At 44.4% G+C, this 18,353-nt stretch overlaps 1 protein-coding gene across 1 annotated transcript in view; it reads right to left on the reverse strand.

Annotated features, from left to right (window-relative positions):
* Nucleotides 1–18,353, reverse strand: part of TMA16 (translation machinery associated 16 homolog) — a 66,434-nt gene that overhangs the window by 23,456 nt on the left and 24,625 nt on the right. Inside the window, exons 3-4 of the mRNA XM_030192678.1 lie at nucleotides 4,083–4,120; nucleotides 3,756–3,840 (exon numbers count right to left, since the gene is read on the reverse strand). Coding sequence (XP_030048538.1) covers nucleotides 3,756–3,840; nucleotides 4,083–4,120 — 123 coding nt within the window. The remainder of the gene's footprint in view (nucleotides 1–3,755; nucleotides 3,841–4,082; nucleotides 4,121–18,353) is intronic.

The raw sequence follows: 18,353 nt of genomic DNA on the forward strand, positions 1-18,353 counted from the left end.
GACCCTCAGACTCCTCGTCAGAGAAATATCTGGGATCTTCCTCTTCCTCCCACGAGGCCTCACCCTCGGTGTCAGACACAAGTTCACGGACCTGTGTCTGCAACCTCGCCCTGCTCGACTCCGTGGAACCCCGTCCACGATGGGGGCGTCGAGAGGTAGACTCCCTCGCCCGCATCGGCGAAGCTCCCTCCGCCGACGTAGTCGGGGAGCCTTCCTGGGAGGTGGCCGCGGTCGGTACCGCACGCGGTACCAACGTCGGGGACCTCAACCTGGGCGATGGGCCAGCCGGCGCCACGCTCGACGGTACCGGTGGCGCAAGCACCGCCGGTACCGGAGGGGTAGGGCGCAACAGCTCTCCCAGAATCTCTGGGAGAACGGCCCGGAGGCTCTCGTTTAGAGCGGCTGCAGAGAAAGGCTGAGAGGTCGATGCAGGCGTCGACGTCAGTACCTGTTCCGGGCGTGGAGGCTGTTCCGGGCTGTCCAGAGCGGAGCGCATCGACACCTCCTGAACAGAGGGTGAGCGGTCCTCTCGGTGCCGATGCCTGCTGGGTGCCGAATCCCTCGGCGACCCAGAGCTCTCGGTGCCGACACGGGGAGGAGACCGGTGTCGATGCTTCTTCGATTTCTTCCGAAGCATGTCACCGGAGCTCCCCGGCACCGACGAGGAGGACGTCGAATCCATCCGTCGCTTCCTCGGGGCCGAGACTGAAGAAGGTCGATCTCGGGGGGGCTGTACCGCAGGAGCCCTCAGGGTAGGCGGAGACCCACCCGAGGGCTCACCGCCACCAGCAGGGGAATGGACAGCCCTCACCTGCACTCCACCCGATGCACCACCGTCCGACGACATCAGCAGACGAGGTCCTGGTACCACCGACGTCGATGCAGCTATCCGATGTCTCGGCGCCGATGCAGAGGCCCGATGCCTCGATGCACTCGATGCAGGGGCGGCCGAGGAAGATGGTCTGGACGCTGACGACGTCGATGCACTCGAAGATCCCGGTGCCGATGCCGACGAAGAGCCCGAGAACAACACGTTCCACTGGGCTAGTCTCGCTACCTGAGTCCGCCTTTGAAGCAGGGAACACAGACTGCAGTTCTGAGGGCGGTGCTCGGCCCCCAGACACTGAAGACACGACGAGTGTCGATCAGTGAGCGAGATAACCCGGGCGCACTGGGTGCACTTCTTGAAGCCGCTGGAAGGCTTCGATGTCATGGGCGGAAAAATCACGCCGGCGAAATCAAAAGCCGAAATGGCGAAATTTGAAGCACCAAATTTAGAGGGAGAAAAAATCTCGACCGAGGCCGAAAAGAGGCCTACCCCGACGACGAAAGAAAACTTACCGGGGCAAAAAAGCTGGAAGTACGGGGAGGATTTACACGAAACCCGGCGGGGGGTTTCCGGAGCACTTCCCGACTAGGACAAAGCTTTCCCGAAGGAAAAAAAACACGTTCAAAACAAATTGGACGCGCGAGGTCGACTTTCCGGGGCTCGACACGGCGAAAACACGACCGTACCGAGTGCGGACAAAAGAAGACTGGCCGGCTCGAGCCGGTTTCGGGCGGGAAGACGGCCGCGCATGCGCGGTGCGCGCGGGCGCGCGAGGGCTAGCAAAGGACTTTGCTAGTGAAGTTTCCGATTGGAGGGGCTGCCGTGGACGTCACCCATCAGTGAGAACAAGCAGCCTGCTTGTCCTCGGAGAATCTGCTTTCACTAAGATACTATCCACAATTGCCAATAACAAAGATTCAGTACTATGATGACGTCTATAGTCTGATTGTGGGCTGTGCAATAACTGGTTCCTTTCAACATAATCAGCCAGTTGTCCAAGTACAAACCTTTCTAAAACTTTAGACAATAAGGAAAGGTTTGAAATAGGCTGATAAGTGGAATAATCCCCAACCTCAACTTTGAACTTTTTTGGAATTATGATCGTCTTCTTAAGCTCTATCAGCACCTCTCCAGGACACGAGAATTCCCAGTCCAGCCTGTGACCTTTACCTTGTTTGATCACTTTTCTCCTCTCTGCTTTGTCAATCACCAGCGATGCAGGAGGTCTCTGGGAGTCTAATGCAAATGGATTCAGGGACTTCTTCCTGGAAAAACATGCTTTCAAAAGCAGTAGTACCAATTGGACCAATGCCAAATGTGATAAACAGCCACATTGTGTCTGTGCAGCTTAGCAATGGGCACAGCAGCAGCACTCTCTGTTAACACAGAAGTAAAGACGGGGGCTGTGCGTGCCTCGGCTCTCCTGAACCTCACACTTCCTGAACCACTTAAAGGTGCAGGCAGCCTCTCTCCTGCTGCGAGAAGCCTGTGAAACTGAAATCTGATCTAATACTAGAGCAGCAACTTTTCTCCTATTATGAGTCACAGTTTTGTAAATAGCACCGGCACCACATCAATACGTGCACGAGGAAGGAAAGTTGTAAAAGCAGCAAGCAGGCAGGCACGCTCGTCTCTCCATCTGCTTCCCTGCCCTCTCTGCGTCCCGCCTTCCTCTGATGGACACTGAGAGGGCAGGGAAGCAGACGGAGACGAGCGTGCCTGCTTGTTGCTTTTACTACTGGTGCCCCGCCCGCTAGTTCGCCAACGCGGTAAGGTTTGTTTTTTTAATTCAACTCGACGGCGCCCTTGAAGGCAGGCGCCCCCCTGCGGCGCTTACCTGGCTTACCGTATTGGCAGGGCCCTGGCTACAGGTAAGTATCTTCGCTTTCACTGAGGACAAGCAGGCTTACATTCTCACAAATGGGGAATCCCTAGCATCCAGGCTCACCCAAAACAACAAACAGTGGTCAACTGGGCCTCGCAACGGCAAGGATTTAATGCAGATTAACCTGAAACTATATACAACTAGATGAGGGTGCAGCCTGGAACAGAACAAAACGGGCCTAGGAGGGTGGAGTTGGATTCTAGACCCCAAAACAGATTTTGCAACACTGACTGCCCAAACCAACTGTCACATTGGGTATCCTGCTCAAGGCAGTAGTGAAATGTGAATGTGTGGACTGAAGACTACGTCACAGCTTTGCAAATCTCTTCAAAGGAGGCTGCCTTCAAGTGGGCTACCAACGCAGGCATAGCTCTAACATTATGAGCTGTGACATGACCCTCCAAAGTCAGCCCAGCTTGGTCATAAGCGAAGGAAATGCGTTTTTGCAAAAATCATCAACTTTACACTCAATTTGTGAACTAATGGAAAATATTAGGAGAATGAAATTATATATTCAAAAACCTTGTGTTGATACGTTGTTGTGTGCAAAGTTTCACATTTATCACACCTTTAATTCCAGAGATATAAAAAAAGCCAAACTTTACAATTTTTTCGTGCCGCTAATTTTTCGGACCAAGTTTGCACCAAGTTTTCTTCATGGAAATCGCTCATGAAGATTTTTTTTATTATTTTGTTTAATGGAGCACAAAAAGTTGTACAAGATGGCCAAGTTTTGTTTCTCTCAACAAAATATTGCCGGAGATACAGTGTCTCAGAGCTGCCGAAATCTCGGAGTCATACCATAGAAGGCTGCAGTATGGGGTCAAACAGATTACTATATCTCAGCAAGTATTCATCGGCGAACGTAAAACTTTACCAATGTTCACTGGGGACATGTATGAATGTTCACAGAAAATTTCATCGAAATCCGTGATGGTCGCGCAGGGACCACTTGACATGGAATGACCCGAAAGTAATGTTCCTCTGGAATATTTTGAACCCCCAAAAAATCTCCTTTTCTTCTCTGCATCTCACACTTACCTTTCAATTAGGTCACAAGCTTCCTTCTTTGTGTATTCTCTTTTGCTGGTATCAAGGTGACTTTGAAACCACTGCAGTTTTTCGCCTATGTGAACAGAGTACGAAATGAACAGTCTCTTTAACAGAAGAACATAAACACAGCCAAAAGTATTCTTGCCTTTAAGTGCTAGCAGCACTAGGCTGTTTTAAACTATGGTTTAATTATGAAAAGTAAAGCTATTAAGAATCAAGGATGTACTTTTGAATGCTCCATTAACAGGTTTGGATAAAAACAGTTTCTTTCAAGTGAAGTTTCAGGGTTTAAGGCACAGGATGCATCATACTCACCTACAAGACTGAGACGCAATGCTTTCTCATTCTTCAACCTGGAAGAACAAAACACATGTTTCAACTAATAATTTCATGTCAAAATAGTAATACAAATTAAAAATCACAAGGTCCCCCCCCGCCGGTTTGATCTCTATGTTGGATCTTTCACTCAATGGATACACTCGGGCTGCTGTGGGGTAACCTGGGCAGGGGTAGGTGAATCCATAGTCATCAAACAAGGGGCAACACCTACTGACTAGATTCAGGATTTAGGCTTACAGGAATTTCAGAGGAGCTCTGATACAATGCCTTCAGCCAGGATCATAGCTGAAAAAACAAGAGCAGGTATACTGAATGATTTGCTGAATGAGTGGAGGAGTGGCCTAGTGGTTAGGGTGGTGGACTTTGGTCCTGGGGAACTGAGGAACAGAGTTCAATTCCCACTTCAGGCACAGGCAGCTCCTTGTGACTCTGGGCAAGTCACTTAACCCTCCATTGCCCCATATAAGCAGCATTGAGCCTGCCATGAGTGGGAAAGCGCAGGGTACAAATGTAACAAAAATAAAAATAAAATAAATTTGCATGGGATCAAGCAACTACTTCCCTATCGGTCTCCAGGTGGTTTGTCTATAGTGGTACAGACATTGGTTGTTAGTGATTACCTCTTCTTAAGGAAAATACAGTTATTTAAAAAAAATCTATTGTGAAGATTACATATGATACAGAATACAACCACCACACTGACTGCCTGAACAATTATTTGATATTATTATTGCACCTAGTTTGAAGGATTTACACTGGCTGCCAACAGAATGTCCTCTAATGTTTTAACTTCAGTTTTCAAGTGAATGCACTATTGATTATTCCTACATGTAACCTTCATTCCTCAAAACAGAACTAATTTTGATGATTCTTTCAGCAAGGGGAAAAGCTGTGTTTACAGAATGCTGTTCCTGCTAAGTTATGGGCAGAATTGCATCTTTTACCTTTCTAAAAAGGACTAAGAGATACAGCTTTTTCTACAAGTACTTTCCTAGCGTCACTATAACCCTCCTATAATGGGAACCCTATAAATAAAGTTCAATCAAGATTGAATTGGAGTGTAGAATCCTTTCTTTGAATGTTCTATATTCCTTTAGGGATTGACTATTAGTTATTTTTGGATTAGAGAGTGTCCCTTCACTGGGATTTGGTGATTTATAGGGTTAAAATTGCAACAGTAATCCGCAGTTCATTGCAAAATATCACTGACAAAAGGTAACAAGATAACAGGGAGAAATATAAAACGGGGCAGACACTAACACATCAAAAATCAAAACAACATTAGCTAAATTAGTTAAACCAATAGACACAACGGCTACAGATCTACTATAATAAAACTCACCCTCAACGTTCTGAGGACACCGACATCAGTGAAGCCAAGCCCTGACTTCCTTCAAAAAGGTTCGAAGGTTCGTGGTGGTGAAGCCACCAAAATTGTTCCGGGCCCCGCCCTCGAGGGCGGAGCAATGGCAGAACAACGAAGGGGTTGGCAGGGAGGGAAGCAGGGAGGGTGGGAACTCGCTCTGGGCCCCACCCTCGCGTCAAACATCATGACGTTGGGGGCGGAGCAATGGCAGAACAATGAAGGGGTTGGCCATGGAGGGAGGGAGGGGGGGTGTTGGCGACGAAAACCTTGCTAGCGCCCGTTTCATTTGCTCTGAAACGGGCCTCTTTTACTAGTGTTTTATAAAAAAGCTGCAAGATCTATTCCAGATCAAAGCTTATAACTTTTCATCAATCATTTGCCATGATGTCCAGTCTTCATATAACTTAAACAAACAATGAAACGATATAGTCAATAAATGAGGACAAGCAACTACTTAACTTAATTGTGCCATCCACACTCCACGCTAGCTATTTTGACAAGGGAAACACCTGACGCCCACATTGAAGGAAAAGTGGTGTTTCGGTTAGAGACCTGCGTCCAGGGTAACAAAGGTAGTCGCCCCTAGGTGGGACCTTCCTAGCGCGATTCCCTTGTAAGTGTTTTATTTCCTTATTATTTGTTTGTTTGAACCTAAGAAATTATAAGAGTTTGTGGAAACAGATAAAGAATGCTCTGCAGCAACTTCCTTCGGTTACCATTGTACCGGCTGCAATAACCGATTAACCTTCCTCCCTCAGAAAATGTGAAGTGTAAGATTAACCATTTTGAGTTTTTCTTATTTTCTTTAAGATTGTTTTCCTGATCTTGGATCTTCCAATTGTGGACAATTATGTAAATATATATTGTTGAGACAAAATGTTTTCCTTTTTATATGAATATCTGTATTTCCTTACATTTATGTGATAAATGTGAATGTAATTAAGTAAAATGATAAATAAAATAAAAAAAAAAATTGGGGAAAAAAAACAAAGGTAGTCGCGGGGGCTGGGGGGAAGGGAGAGTGTGCCCACTAAATCACCAGGGATTTTTTTATTTTTAAAATTAGGTAGGGTGGGTGGGTGGGGGGTAGGGTTGCCATTAGACAAGAGAGCCATAATTTTTAGTCAGGAAAAGGGAGGGAGGGTGTCAGTGGGGAAATTCTTTTTTTTTTTTTTTTTTATATAATGGGGTGTGGGTGGGAGGAAACTGTATCAAGCCGTAATTTAGAGAGCAGATAGGAAAGAGATGGGGGCCGATGCCGACCGCAGGGGCTCTACACCAGCCTCAGACCTGGCCCTAGGTTTCTGGCATTGAAATCCTGTGATAGGTCTCAGCACGGCACCCCGACATAATAGACCATACAAAAAAAAAAAAAAAACCAACAACAACAACAAAACAGACTAAAACCAAAACAGACCATGACAAAAAAACCCTCGCAAAAAAACACCACAACAAAACAACCCAAGACAAAATAGACTCAATCAAACTGGATTATGTTTTCAAGCAGATTTATGATTCTCACTAGATACCAAGTGTGGATAGTGAAGTCAAGCCGTAGGCAGGTGCCAGGACTTTCAAGTGACAAGCCTTGGACTTTCTCATTAATTTATGGCTCCTCCACTTCTTTGTACCCTTCAAATTTGTACCATTCAAAAACAAATCTATTTCATCAGGCCTTTTTGTCAGGAGTCTATTTTGTCAGGGACTTTTATGTCGGGAACTTTTTTTGTTTGGAGCTTTTTTGTCTGGTTTCTTTTGACCGGTTTCTTTTGACCAGGTGCCCCTCAGCACACAGCCCTACATTGCTGCGGGGTAGCTGATCAGCTCTTTAGTATGTATTTTAATCTTCTGTGTGCTGATGCCTTCTGCAGTAGTAAACCTCAACCCACATACTCTTAACATGCAGTGTCGTCGTCGATGATACGCTGAAACCTTCTGCTCAGTGTGCTGCTGCGGCTAGGAAAGCGAATAGAATGTTGGGTGTTATTAGGAAGGGTATGGAGTCCAGGTGTGCGGATGTTATAATGCCGTTGTATCGCTCCATGGTGCGACCGCACCTGGAGTATTGTGTTCAGTACTGGTCTCCGTATCTCAAAAAAGATATAGTAGAATTGGAAAAGGTACAGCGAAGGGCGACGAAAATGATAGTGGGGATGGGACGACTTTCCTATGAAGAGAGGCTGAGAAGGCTAGGGCTTTTCAGCTTGGAGAAGAGACGGCTGAGGGGAGATATGATAGAAGTGTATAAAATAATGAGTGGAATGGATCGGGTGGATGTGAAGCGACTGTTCACGCTATCCAAAAATACTAGGACTAGAGGGCATGAGTTGAAGCTACAGTGTGGTAAATTTAAAACGAATCGGAGAAAATTTTTCTTCACCCAACGTGTAATTAGACTCTGGAATTCGTTGCCGGAGAACGTGGTACGGGCGGTTAGCTTGACGGAGTTTAAAAAGGGGTTAGATAGATTCCTAAAGGACAAGTCCATAGACCGCTATTAAATGGACTTGGAAAAATTCCGCATTTTTAGGTATAACTTGTCTGGAATGTTTTTACGTTTGGGGAGCGTGCCAGGTGCCCTTGACCTGGATTGGCCACTGTCGGTGACAGGATGCTGGGCTAGATGGACCTTTGGTCTTTCCCAGTATGGCACTACTTATGTACTTATGTACTTATAGGTAAACTTCTCGTTCCAGGTGAACTGTAGTAAATGGTAGCTTTCTGCATCGGCCCCAGTTTTTGAATATTATTTTTCCTTAAAAATAGTTTATACCACTGTATGCCACAGAGCAGATGAACATAAAATTTAAAAATGTACTGAAATTTCAAAATAATTCAAAGACAAATTTTCACTTGAAAAAGCAAACAGTGATCTAAAGAAAATAATACAAAGTTATCTGATGCTAGGGTCCAATTTATGAGTCAGTACTCAAGAAAAAGACCTAGGTGTCATTGTAGACAATACAGTGAAATATTCTGCTCAGTGTGCAGCAGCGGCCAAAAATGCAAACAGAATGCTAGGAATTATTAGGAAAGGGATGCAAAATAAGACCAAAAATATTATAATGCCTCTGTATCGCTCCATAGTGCGACATCACCTTGAGTATTGTGCTTAATTCTGATTGCCATATCTCAAAAAAAATATAGTGGAATTAGAAAAGTTTCAAAGAAGAGCGACCAAAATGACAGAGGGGATGGAACTGCTCCCATATGAGGAAAGGCTGAAGAGCTTAGAGCATTTCAATTGGAAAAGAGATGGATACTACTACTACTACTAATTTCTATAGCACTACTAGACGTAGGCAGCGCTGAACACATTATAAGCAGGTACTTTGTCCCTAGAGGGCTCACAATCTAAGTTTTTGTACCTGGGGCAATAGAGGTGTGGAGTGAGTGTAGGTAAATCGATTTTTCACTCGTTCAAAAAGTACAAAGACCAGGGAACACTCAAAGAAACTGCCCGGAAATACTTTTAAAACAAATAAGAGGAAATATTTTTTCATTCAAAGAACAGTTCTTTGGAACTGTTGCCAGAGGATGTGGTAACATCGATTAGCATATCTGGGTTTAAAAAAAAGGTTTGGACAAGTTCCTGGAGGAACATGGGGGAATCCACTGCTTGCCCTGGGATTGGTAGCATGGAATAGTGCTACTAGGTAGTTGTGACCTGAATTGGCCACTGCTGGATGCAGGATACTGGGCTAGATGGACCACTGGTTTGACCCAGTATGGCTATTCTTATGTTCTTGTGAAAACAAATCTGGTAACCAAAGACTTTTACAAAATACTAAGCAACAGCCTTAGTCCCCAAAAAGGAGAGAGAACATAAAGTAAATCAAGGAGGGGTATCAATACAATACACAATCATATATAAGAAAATGAAACAGAACATGTACTAGCATAACCACGCATTAATCAGTGAGGAGTCCTTTTACAAAGGCACACGAGCGTTTTTAGTGTACGCTACAAATAAGCACGCACTAAATGTTAAAGACGTCCATATATTTCTATGGGCATCTCTAGCTTTTAGTGAGCCTTTATAAAAGACCCCCTGAGCTTCTTCCACTTGGTCTGAATTTCCCAACTGGATCGGAAATTTAGTTATCAAGAAAAGACTGCAGATGTTTAAGGTCACAGAAAACTCTAATCTCACCAAACATTTCAGGAAACTGAAGAAAAAACTATTCCACCATTTTGCACAACCTTGTTACAACAGGAACTGCTTAAGATTGTTCCTGTGTTTCTCTGCAAAGATATGGAAAACACCAAATCTTCTGATCATAAAACAACTCAGTTCTATGTTGAAAAAATAATGTAAGAACATGATTTCTGTCCATCTCAAAAGGAAAGGTAGCCAGCAGAGTCCCTCTAGTGTCCACATATTCTAATGATGTTTCTAACAATTCCAATCACTTTCAAACTATCTAGAGATACCACTGAAAAGTCCCCACTTCAATGATGTTCATCAGGAGCCTGTCTTCTAGATGGTAGATAATAAATCTTATTAATTGATGAGGGGGCCTCTGTAGGTATTTTAAGAACTTCAGCCATTCATTTCTTTAATAGTTCTCTGGGTGACATTTAACACCATCTTAGGGAAATTCAAGAATCTCAAATTGAACATCCTGGTACTATTTTCTAGCTATTCATATTTTCAGTGCAAGCATGATTTTGCATCACTGAAATGTATCATTTTGGAGTGGTATCACATAAGAGTAGAGGTGGAGACAGGAGATGTCAGTTGTTACAAGCAGAATGATGGATATTCAGAGTGAAGTCTCTTAAACCTAAAGGCCTGAATGCAAAGATTGAGTGGCAATTTTTTTATTTATTTTCCCGCATTTGTTTTTGATTGGTTTTTAAGAACTGTGTAATTGAAGACTTCTATTCCATGATTGGTTCCTGTTGAACGACATGAGAAGTTAAGAGAAGAAGGCGACTTTCAGTAGATTAGTGTTTGATATGTTACTGAAGTTAGCTCTCGTAATTTTTAAAGAGGATAATGGTATGTTTGACATGGATTAATCTTGAGTGGGCATTGATAGTGACAGATTACATTTATATTGTTGCAGAAATTTGCTCCAGCTAATTGTGCATCACAATTCACTGACGTAGTTAACGACGAGCTGGCCAAAGTCGGGCTGTTGCCGTGGTTGAAGAAAATATATGTTAAGTACTTTTTCTTTTAGAGATTTGCAAAGGAGCGTGATAGTTTTAATATTCTTGATATTAATAAAATACACAGGGTTTTTTATGCTTATGATACACTGGAAGCCTTGAAGACCATTGATTTGTGAAGTGGTTAGGGTCAACTGAGGCTTTTTCCTCATGCATAACAATGAGAAGTTCCTCTGACTACATTAGATTTGGTGTGAGATATATAGTAGATGAATAGATGACATATGATGTGACATATAACGTAACATAACATAACCATAACAAGAATGATTTTGCAAGCTCTGAAGTGACAGAGATGACAGTCACTAGGTTCTCCAAGGCTTGAAATCACTGGGAAGCTAGGAACTATAGGGCTTACTTCAAATGGAAATGTGCCATTTGAAGCACCGCAGAGGCCATGTGGCCTAACATCAATATCTGCTGAGGTGTGAACTGGTGGCTCCAGAGTTCTATCATCTCACCCTGGGCACCAAGGCGTGGGTTCTAGTACTCGGCCCTTTTGAGGGCAGATCTGACCACCATGGAATGTTGAGGAAGCTGCTACATCATGGCAATATACTATCAGGCTTATTTTCAAAAGTGATCGCTGGGCATCTTCGGACATAAATCGGGAGATGGCCGGTGATCTCTCAAAAGTGGCGAAGTCCGTATAATTGAAAGCTGCTTTGCTGACAGCATCGCCGCTTTCCCGTTGACGAGCTGGCAGAAGTTCAAGGGGGCGTGTCGGCGGCATAGCGAAGGCGGGGCATGGGCATGGCTACCAGATGGTTGGCATTCGCGGATAATGGGAAAAAAAAAAGCGGTGCTAAGCAGTATTTCGCCGGGTTTACTTGGTCCTTTTATTTTTACGACCAAGCCTCAAAAAGGTGCCCAAACTCACCAGATGACCACCGACGGAAATAGGGAATGACCTCCCCTTACTCCCCCAGCTGTCATCAACCCCCTCCCACACTAAAAAAATAAAAATAAAAACCTTTTTTGCCAGCCTGTATGCCAGCCTCAAATGTCATACCCAGCTCCCTGACAACAGTATGCAAGTCCCTGAAGCAATGGGTGCAGTGCACTTCAAGCAGGCAGACCCAGGCCCACCCCCCACACCTGTTACACTTGTGGTGGTAGGTGTTGAGCCTCCAAACCTCCCCAAAACCCACTGCACCCACATGTAGGTGCCCCCCTTCACCCATAAGGACTATGGCAGTGGTGTAAAGTTGTGGGGAGTGGGTTTTGGGGGGGATTTGGGGGACTCAGCACCTAAGGTAAGGGAGCTATGCACCTGGGAGGTATTTGTACATTTTTTTAAAAATTTTAGATGTGCCCCCTAGGGTGCCCGGTTGCTGTCCTGACATGTCAGGGGGACCAGTGCACTACAAATGCTGGCTCCTCCCACAACCAAATGCCTTGGATTTCGCCGGGTTTGAGATCGCCGGTATTTTTTTCCAGTATCGCTGAAAAAACAAAACCAGCGAACTCTGGCATTTGGCCGGGCTAAACAGTATTATCGAAAAAAAAAGATGGCCGGCCATCTTTTTCGATAATACGGTTCCGGCCAGCTGTTGTGCTGCAGCCAAAATAGATCGCCGGCGATCTATTTCACCAGCGACGTTCGATTATGACCCTCTATGTCAAGTATTTTAAATACAGAAATAAATCAGGTCCCTGACAGAAGCCTGTGGAGACAGAGGCCAACAAGCAGGAAGTGGGAGGGAGAAATAAAATGAAGGAGAATAAAAGAGAGGTAGAGAATGAGAGAAGAGATGAGGGGACTGCACGTAAGGTGCAGTGTACATACTTGCCGAAGAAGAAATGCACTGTATCATGTCCCTCCACGTCCCTCTAAATTTAATTTGGAAGAGGGTAGGGATGGAAGGAAATGATGGTAGTATATGATGAATTATCCCTGCAAACATATACTGTAGAAACTTTTCAAATCCTGTTTGAATCTGAAAGCAAAACCCATAAAAACAGCTCCAGACAAATTAAAGATACTGAAAGGAGTGCTTTTGTTAATGCATTCTGTTACAATCCAGTGATGAAGCAAAGCACCAAGAAACCTTATTCAACAGGCCTTCAGAAACACTTAAGATGAGTTTGCATCTTTCCGTTCCTGACCGCTGTTGCAGCAATAAAAAGGTAAAAATAATTTTTCTTCAACCCCTTCCTTACCTTTGATTCATCTGGAAGTGTCTACAAGGATTTTGCTTAGATTTCATCCAGAATAATGCAAGGCAAGCATGCTGACCCATAACTCTAATGATGAACAGTTACAGCAGTGATTTTCAACCTTTTTTTATCTCGCGGCACACTGACAAGTTGCAAAAATTGTGAAGGCACACCATCAGTTTTTTAATAAACAGCATAACAGATTGTGCTTAAAGTTTAATAATTACATTTTTAATTGTGTTATCTTTATAGCTGAATATTTCTATTGAAGACACAAGTTGGCAAAAGGGCAACATTACACTAAAAAGATAATGAAATTAGCCATAAACAACATGCGTTCAAAAACATGGACGGCACCATTCAAAAAATTCAGATTCTTGTGTCAGCCGAGCAAAATAAAACTCTGCACTAATAAGCACATTGTGAATTAAAAAAATCTGACAAAAAAACCCCTAACATACATACACAAATATGTCATACAACAGTAGCATTAATTTCTATGATTCAAACAGCAAGAATCCTACATATGAATAGGCAACAATACAAATATTACACTGGGTCCAAAAACACCAATACACCTCCTCCTACTGGTAAAACAGAGTAAGTGATACAGCCCACAGAATACCATACCTCAAATCACATGCAAAACACAGATAGACAATCACCAAATACAGAACAGAATCACAAATTAGAAATAGAGATAGTGAAGGAAATCATAGGCCTATGTTTTCTATTATTTCGAATTATACAGTTAGTGAAGGAATGCGGGAGAGTATGGTAGCAAGCATTCACTGATACCCACTGAGGTTCATGCTCAGAAATTAAATGAGATGATCACGTAGAAGTCAGGTAAATGGGATGTGTCTTATGTAAAATATCTGGCATACAGTAGACTAGAAATCCAGCATGTGGGTCCAACTAACACCCAAACTTCCTGCACCCTGCCCTTCGCTGCAGTTCCCAGGAACTAACATAGTAACATAGTAGATGACGGCAGAAAAAGACCTGCACGGTCCATCCAGTCTGCCCACGATAAACTCATATGTGTATACCTTACCTTGATTTTACCTGTCTTTTTCAGGGCACAGACCGTATAAGTATTTCTCCCCTTCCAAACCACCAGTCCCGCCTCCCATCACCTGCTCTGGCACAGACCCCGTATAAGTCTGCCCTCCCCTATCCTAGCCTCTCAACCACCAACCCCTCTTCCCCCCGCCACCCAATTTCAGCTAAGCTTCTGTGGATCCATTCCTTCTGCACAGGATTCCTTTATGCCTATCCCACGCATGTTTGAATTCCGTTACCGTTTTCATCTCCACCACCTCCCGCGGGAGGGCATTCCAAGCATTCACCACCCTCTCCGTAAAGAAATACTTCCTGACATCTTTCCTGAGTCTGCCCCCCTTCAATCTCATTTCATGTCCTCTCGTTGTGCCGCCTTCCCATCTCCGGAAAAGATTCGTTTGCGGATTAATACCTTTCAAATATTTGAACGTCTGTATCATATCACCCCTGTTCCTCCTTTCCTCCAGAGTATACATGTTCAGGTCAGCAAGTCTCTCTTCATACGTCTTGGAACGCAACTCCCATACCATCCTCGTAGCTTTTCTTTGCACCGCTTCCATTTTTTTTAACATCCTTCGCAAGGTACGGCCTCCAAAACTGAACACAATACTCCAGGTGGGGCCTCACCAACGTCTTATACAGGGGCATTAAAACCTCCTTTCTTCTGCTGGTCACACCTCTCTCTATACAGCCTAGCAACCTTCTCGCTACGGCCACCGCCTTGTCGCACTGTTTCATCACCTTCAGGTCCTCAGATACTAGCACCCCAAGATCCCTCTCCCCGTCCGTGTCTATCAGGCTCTCCCCACCTAACACATACGCCTCCCTTGGATTTCTACTCCCTAAGTGCATCACTTTGCATTTCTTCGCATTGAATTTTAATTGCCAAATGTTAGACCATTCTTCCAGCTTCTTCAGATCTTTTTTCATGTTTTCCACTCCCTCCGGGGTGTCCACTCTGTTGCAAATCTTAGTGTCATCCGCAAAAAGGCAAACTTTACCTTGTAACCCTTCGGCAATGTCACTCACAAATATATTGAACAGAATGGGCCCCAGCACCGATCCCTGAGGCACTCCACTACTCACCTTTCCCTCCTTCGAGCGAACTCCATTTACCACCACCCTCTGGCGTCTGCCCGTCAACCAGTTCCTAATCCAGTTCACCACTTCGGGTCCTATCTTCAGCCCTTCTAGTTTATTCAAGAGCCTCCTGTGGGGAACCGTGTCAAAAGCCTTGCTGAAATCTAAGTAGATGACGTCCATAGCACGTCCTTGATTCAATTCTCCTGTCACCCAGTCAAAGAATTCAATGAGATTCGTTTGGCACGATTTCCCTTTGGTGAAACCATGTTGTCTTGGATCTTGCAACTTATTGGCTTCCAGGAAATTCACTATCCTTTCCTTCAGCATGGCTTCCATTACTTTTCCAATAACCGAAGTGAGGCTTACCGGCCTGTAGTTTCCAGCTTCTTCCCTTTCACCACTTTTGTGAAGAGGGACCACCTCCGCCGTTCTCCAATCCCTCGGAACCTCTCCCGTCTCCAAGGATTTATTAAATAAATCTTTAAGAGGACCCGCCAAAACCTCTCTGAGCTCCCTCAGTATTCTGGGGTGGATCCCGTCCGGCCCCATGGCTTTGTCCACCTTTAGCTTTCCAAGTTGTTCATACACACTCTCTTCCGTGAATGGTGCTCTATCCACTTCATTCTCAGGTGTACTTTTGCCAGTCCCTCTCGGTCCTTCCCCAGGATTTTCTTCAGTAAAAACAGAACAAAAGTATTTATTTAGCAAATTGGCTTTTTCTTCATCATTTTCTACATAGCGTTTTGCTGTATCTTTTTGTCTCACAATCCCCTTTTTAGTCTTTCTCCTTTCACTAATATACCTGAAGAAGTTTTTGTCTCCCCTCCGTACATTTCTAGCCAAGGAGCAAAGGGTGGGGTGAAGGAAGTCTCAGTGCCAGTTGGACCCATGTACTGGATTTTTCTTCTTAGTCTGGGCCAAGATTGGTCCAACTTGGGCTCCTTTCTGGCCGGTGCTCTCCAGAGGTCCCGCCTGAGTCTCAACTGGTACATGTGACACACTGAAGTTAAGTAGTGGAGCCAATTTGGCTCCATAATGTCACACAATTTTGGTTCAAAAATGCCCCTCCCCCTGTTCTCTTTAGTCACAAGACTGTGACCTATCCTCCAAAATAACATCACAAGCTTAAGCCCCCCCCACCCCCCCCCCCACAAGCCTTAAACAAATGAAATGCCTATCTAAGATAAAGTTCAATAATTTAAACCACAATCTAAATTACAGAAAAATAGGATACTTACTGTGTAGGACTGAAAAAGCCTTACTGTCGGTCTCTAACCATGATCCTCCCAGCTCTGTCCTCCTTCAATTATGCTCATACACAGCTCGTCTAGACTAGTCACTTACTAACACTACTGTATTGCCAATTGCCTGCCACACACTGAAACCCACAAAATGGTCTGCCCTTGCCACACACTATTTAACTGTGTGGGACAGTGGCAAGAAATGTAGCTAAAGCAAGGGACCAGTCGGGGTCATCTATCTGGGAACATCACTGCAGCGAAGAACAAGGTAGGAGACGGCTGTGTGGAGAAGCCGGAGGCTAGAAGTGAAACTGGATGCTCAAGGTAAATGCAGTTTTTTTTTTTTTTAACTGTAGGAATTGTTTCTGAGGTAAAAAAAAAAACAAACCCCTGCATTTACTACGATCATCGAGTTTCATTTCCAGCCGCTGGCATCAGCGATGAAGCAAATTGTGGCAGCTGGGTCTTGTTGCCCTTTGGGCAGTGCCGTCAGGGAGCATTCTCTACTCCTTCAAGGGCCTGAGCGAGAGATCTTCAGCCTCCTCTGCTGTAAACATGCAAACAAAGAGGGGGGGAAAAAAAAAATTAAAAATAAGCCCGAGTTCTGAATCTGCCTTAAAGACACATCTGATGGAAATGGGCAGCTAGGAACATGCATTAAAGGACAAATGGTTGCCCATTTACGTAGTATCTGTGCCATTAAAGCAGATTCACAGCTCAGGCTTGCTTTTCCCATTGCTGCGTCTGGTCTGCAAGCACTGAGGAAGTGGCACAAAAGGGTTGGAGGACTGGATAGTGTGATGCAGGACTCCGGCGGGGGGGAGGGGGGGGTCAAGTTGCTTCACTCCTGCAGATAAAGCAGATGTAAGGATTTGGGAAATGATCGAGTTGTGTTACCTGCAGTTTGAAAGTCAGTAAAACCCTCTTAGATCACTACAGAAATTGTCCTGGACTCAGCTGTCGATCGCGGAACAACTTAGGGAGGAGGGGGCTGTCGCAGCACACCAGTGTGCCACAACACACTGGTTGAAAAATGTTGAGTTAGAGTATGCAACCATTTACACTGCATTTCCAAAGCTAACAATAATAGAGCCCGAGGACTGTATGTAAAACTCTCACTGCCCCTCCAATGGACCTTGGTACATTTATTGTGGTTTGCTGGTGTGAAGAGAACATTTACTCTGCTCCCTGCTGTGGAAACAAATGTGGGCTTCTCGTTTAATAAAGTAAAACACTTTTCCCTCTCATTTCATTTTGAAATAGCAGCAGAATGTTTATAAAGACCGAAGTCCCTGAATCAGAGTCAAAGTAACAGAAAAAAAAAAAGGTGAGGGTTTCAAGCTATTTCAATGCCCCTGCGTACCATACAACCAAGCCACGCTTCATTGCTTCACTATAATGGAACAAAAATATGGAAGGGACATAAGATAAAATGTTACTTGGTGAGAGAAGTAATAATTCTGCTATTTTTATTTTCATTGTCAATTTGAAGTCGACACATGCAGCTCACCTCTGGAGTACATTTACTAACCTACAACCTTTTTGTGTTTTTATTCCTTTCCACAATGCACTCAACAATATCAGGCAGAAATGCTTCGCCACCTGCAGCATAACCTTTCATGCCTTTTTCTGCCTCAGTGTAGAACTTAAAATAGCACACTGCACCAGGTTCTTCCAATAAACCCATCTGTCGCCAAGGGAGGCTTTACTAATGATAATATTTACAGTTTCCGGAAGCTTTTCAATTTACAGAGTCCAGAAGTAAGAGAAATCACCTGGTGACAAGTCTTTATGACTCGCAACTGAAACAAGACCATGAGAACACTGTGTGGCATGCCTCCAGTCAAAAAAAGGAATGATAGCAGTAGGAACGAAATACTGAGCATGCACCACACCATCACAAAGTTGTCTTTGCACACGCTACCAGACCAATTACAAATTCTACTATTAGGTGGGAAAATGTGGGGTACAAATGCCAAAATCTCACAGCCTGGGACGACAAATGTCGGAGTGTTTTAGACTCTATAGCACCCATGCAACTCAAATCTTCCTATTTCCGTAGTTCCACGCCTTGGTTTTCCACTGAACTAAAAACTCTGAAAACCGAAACACGGAAGCTTGAGCGTGCATGGCGCAAAAATAAGACAGGGCTAG

Source organism: Microcaecilia unicolor, chromosome 2 (genome assembly GCF_901765095.1).
Source record: "Microcaecilia unicolor chromosome 2, aMicUni1.1, whole genome shotgun sequence".
In the NCBI taxonomy this organism is placed as follows: domain Eukaryota; kingdom Metazoa; phylum Chordata; class Amphibia; order Gymnophiona; family Siphonopidae; genus Microcaecilia; species Microcaecilia unicolor.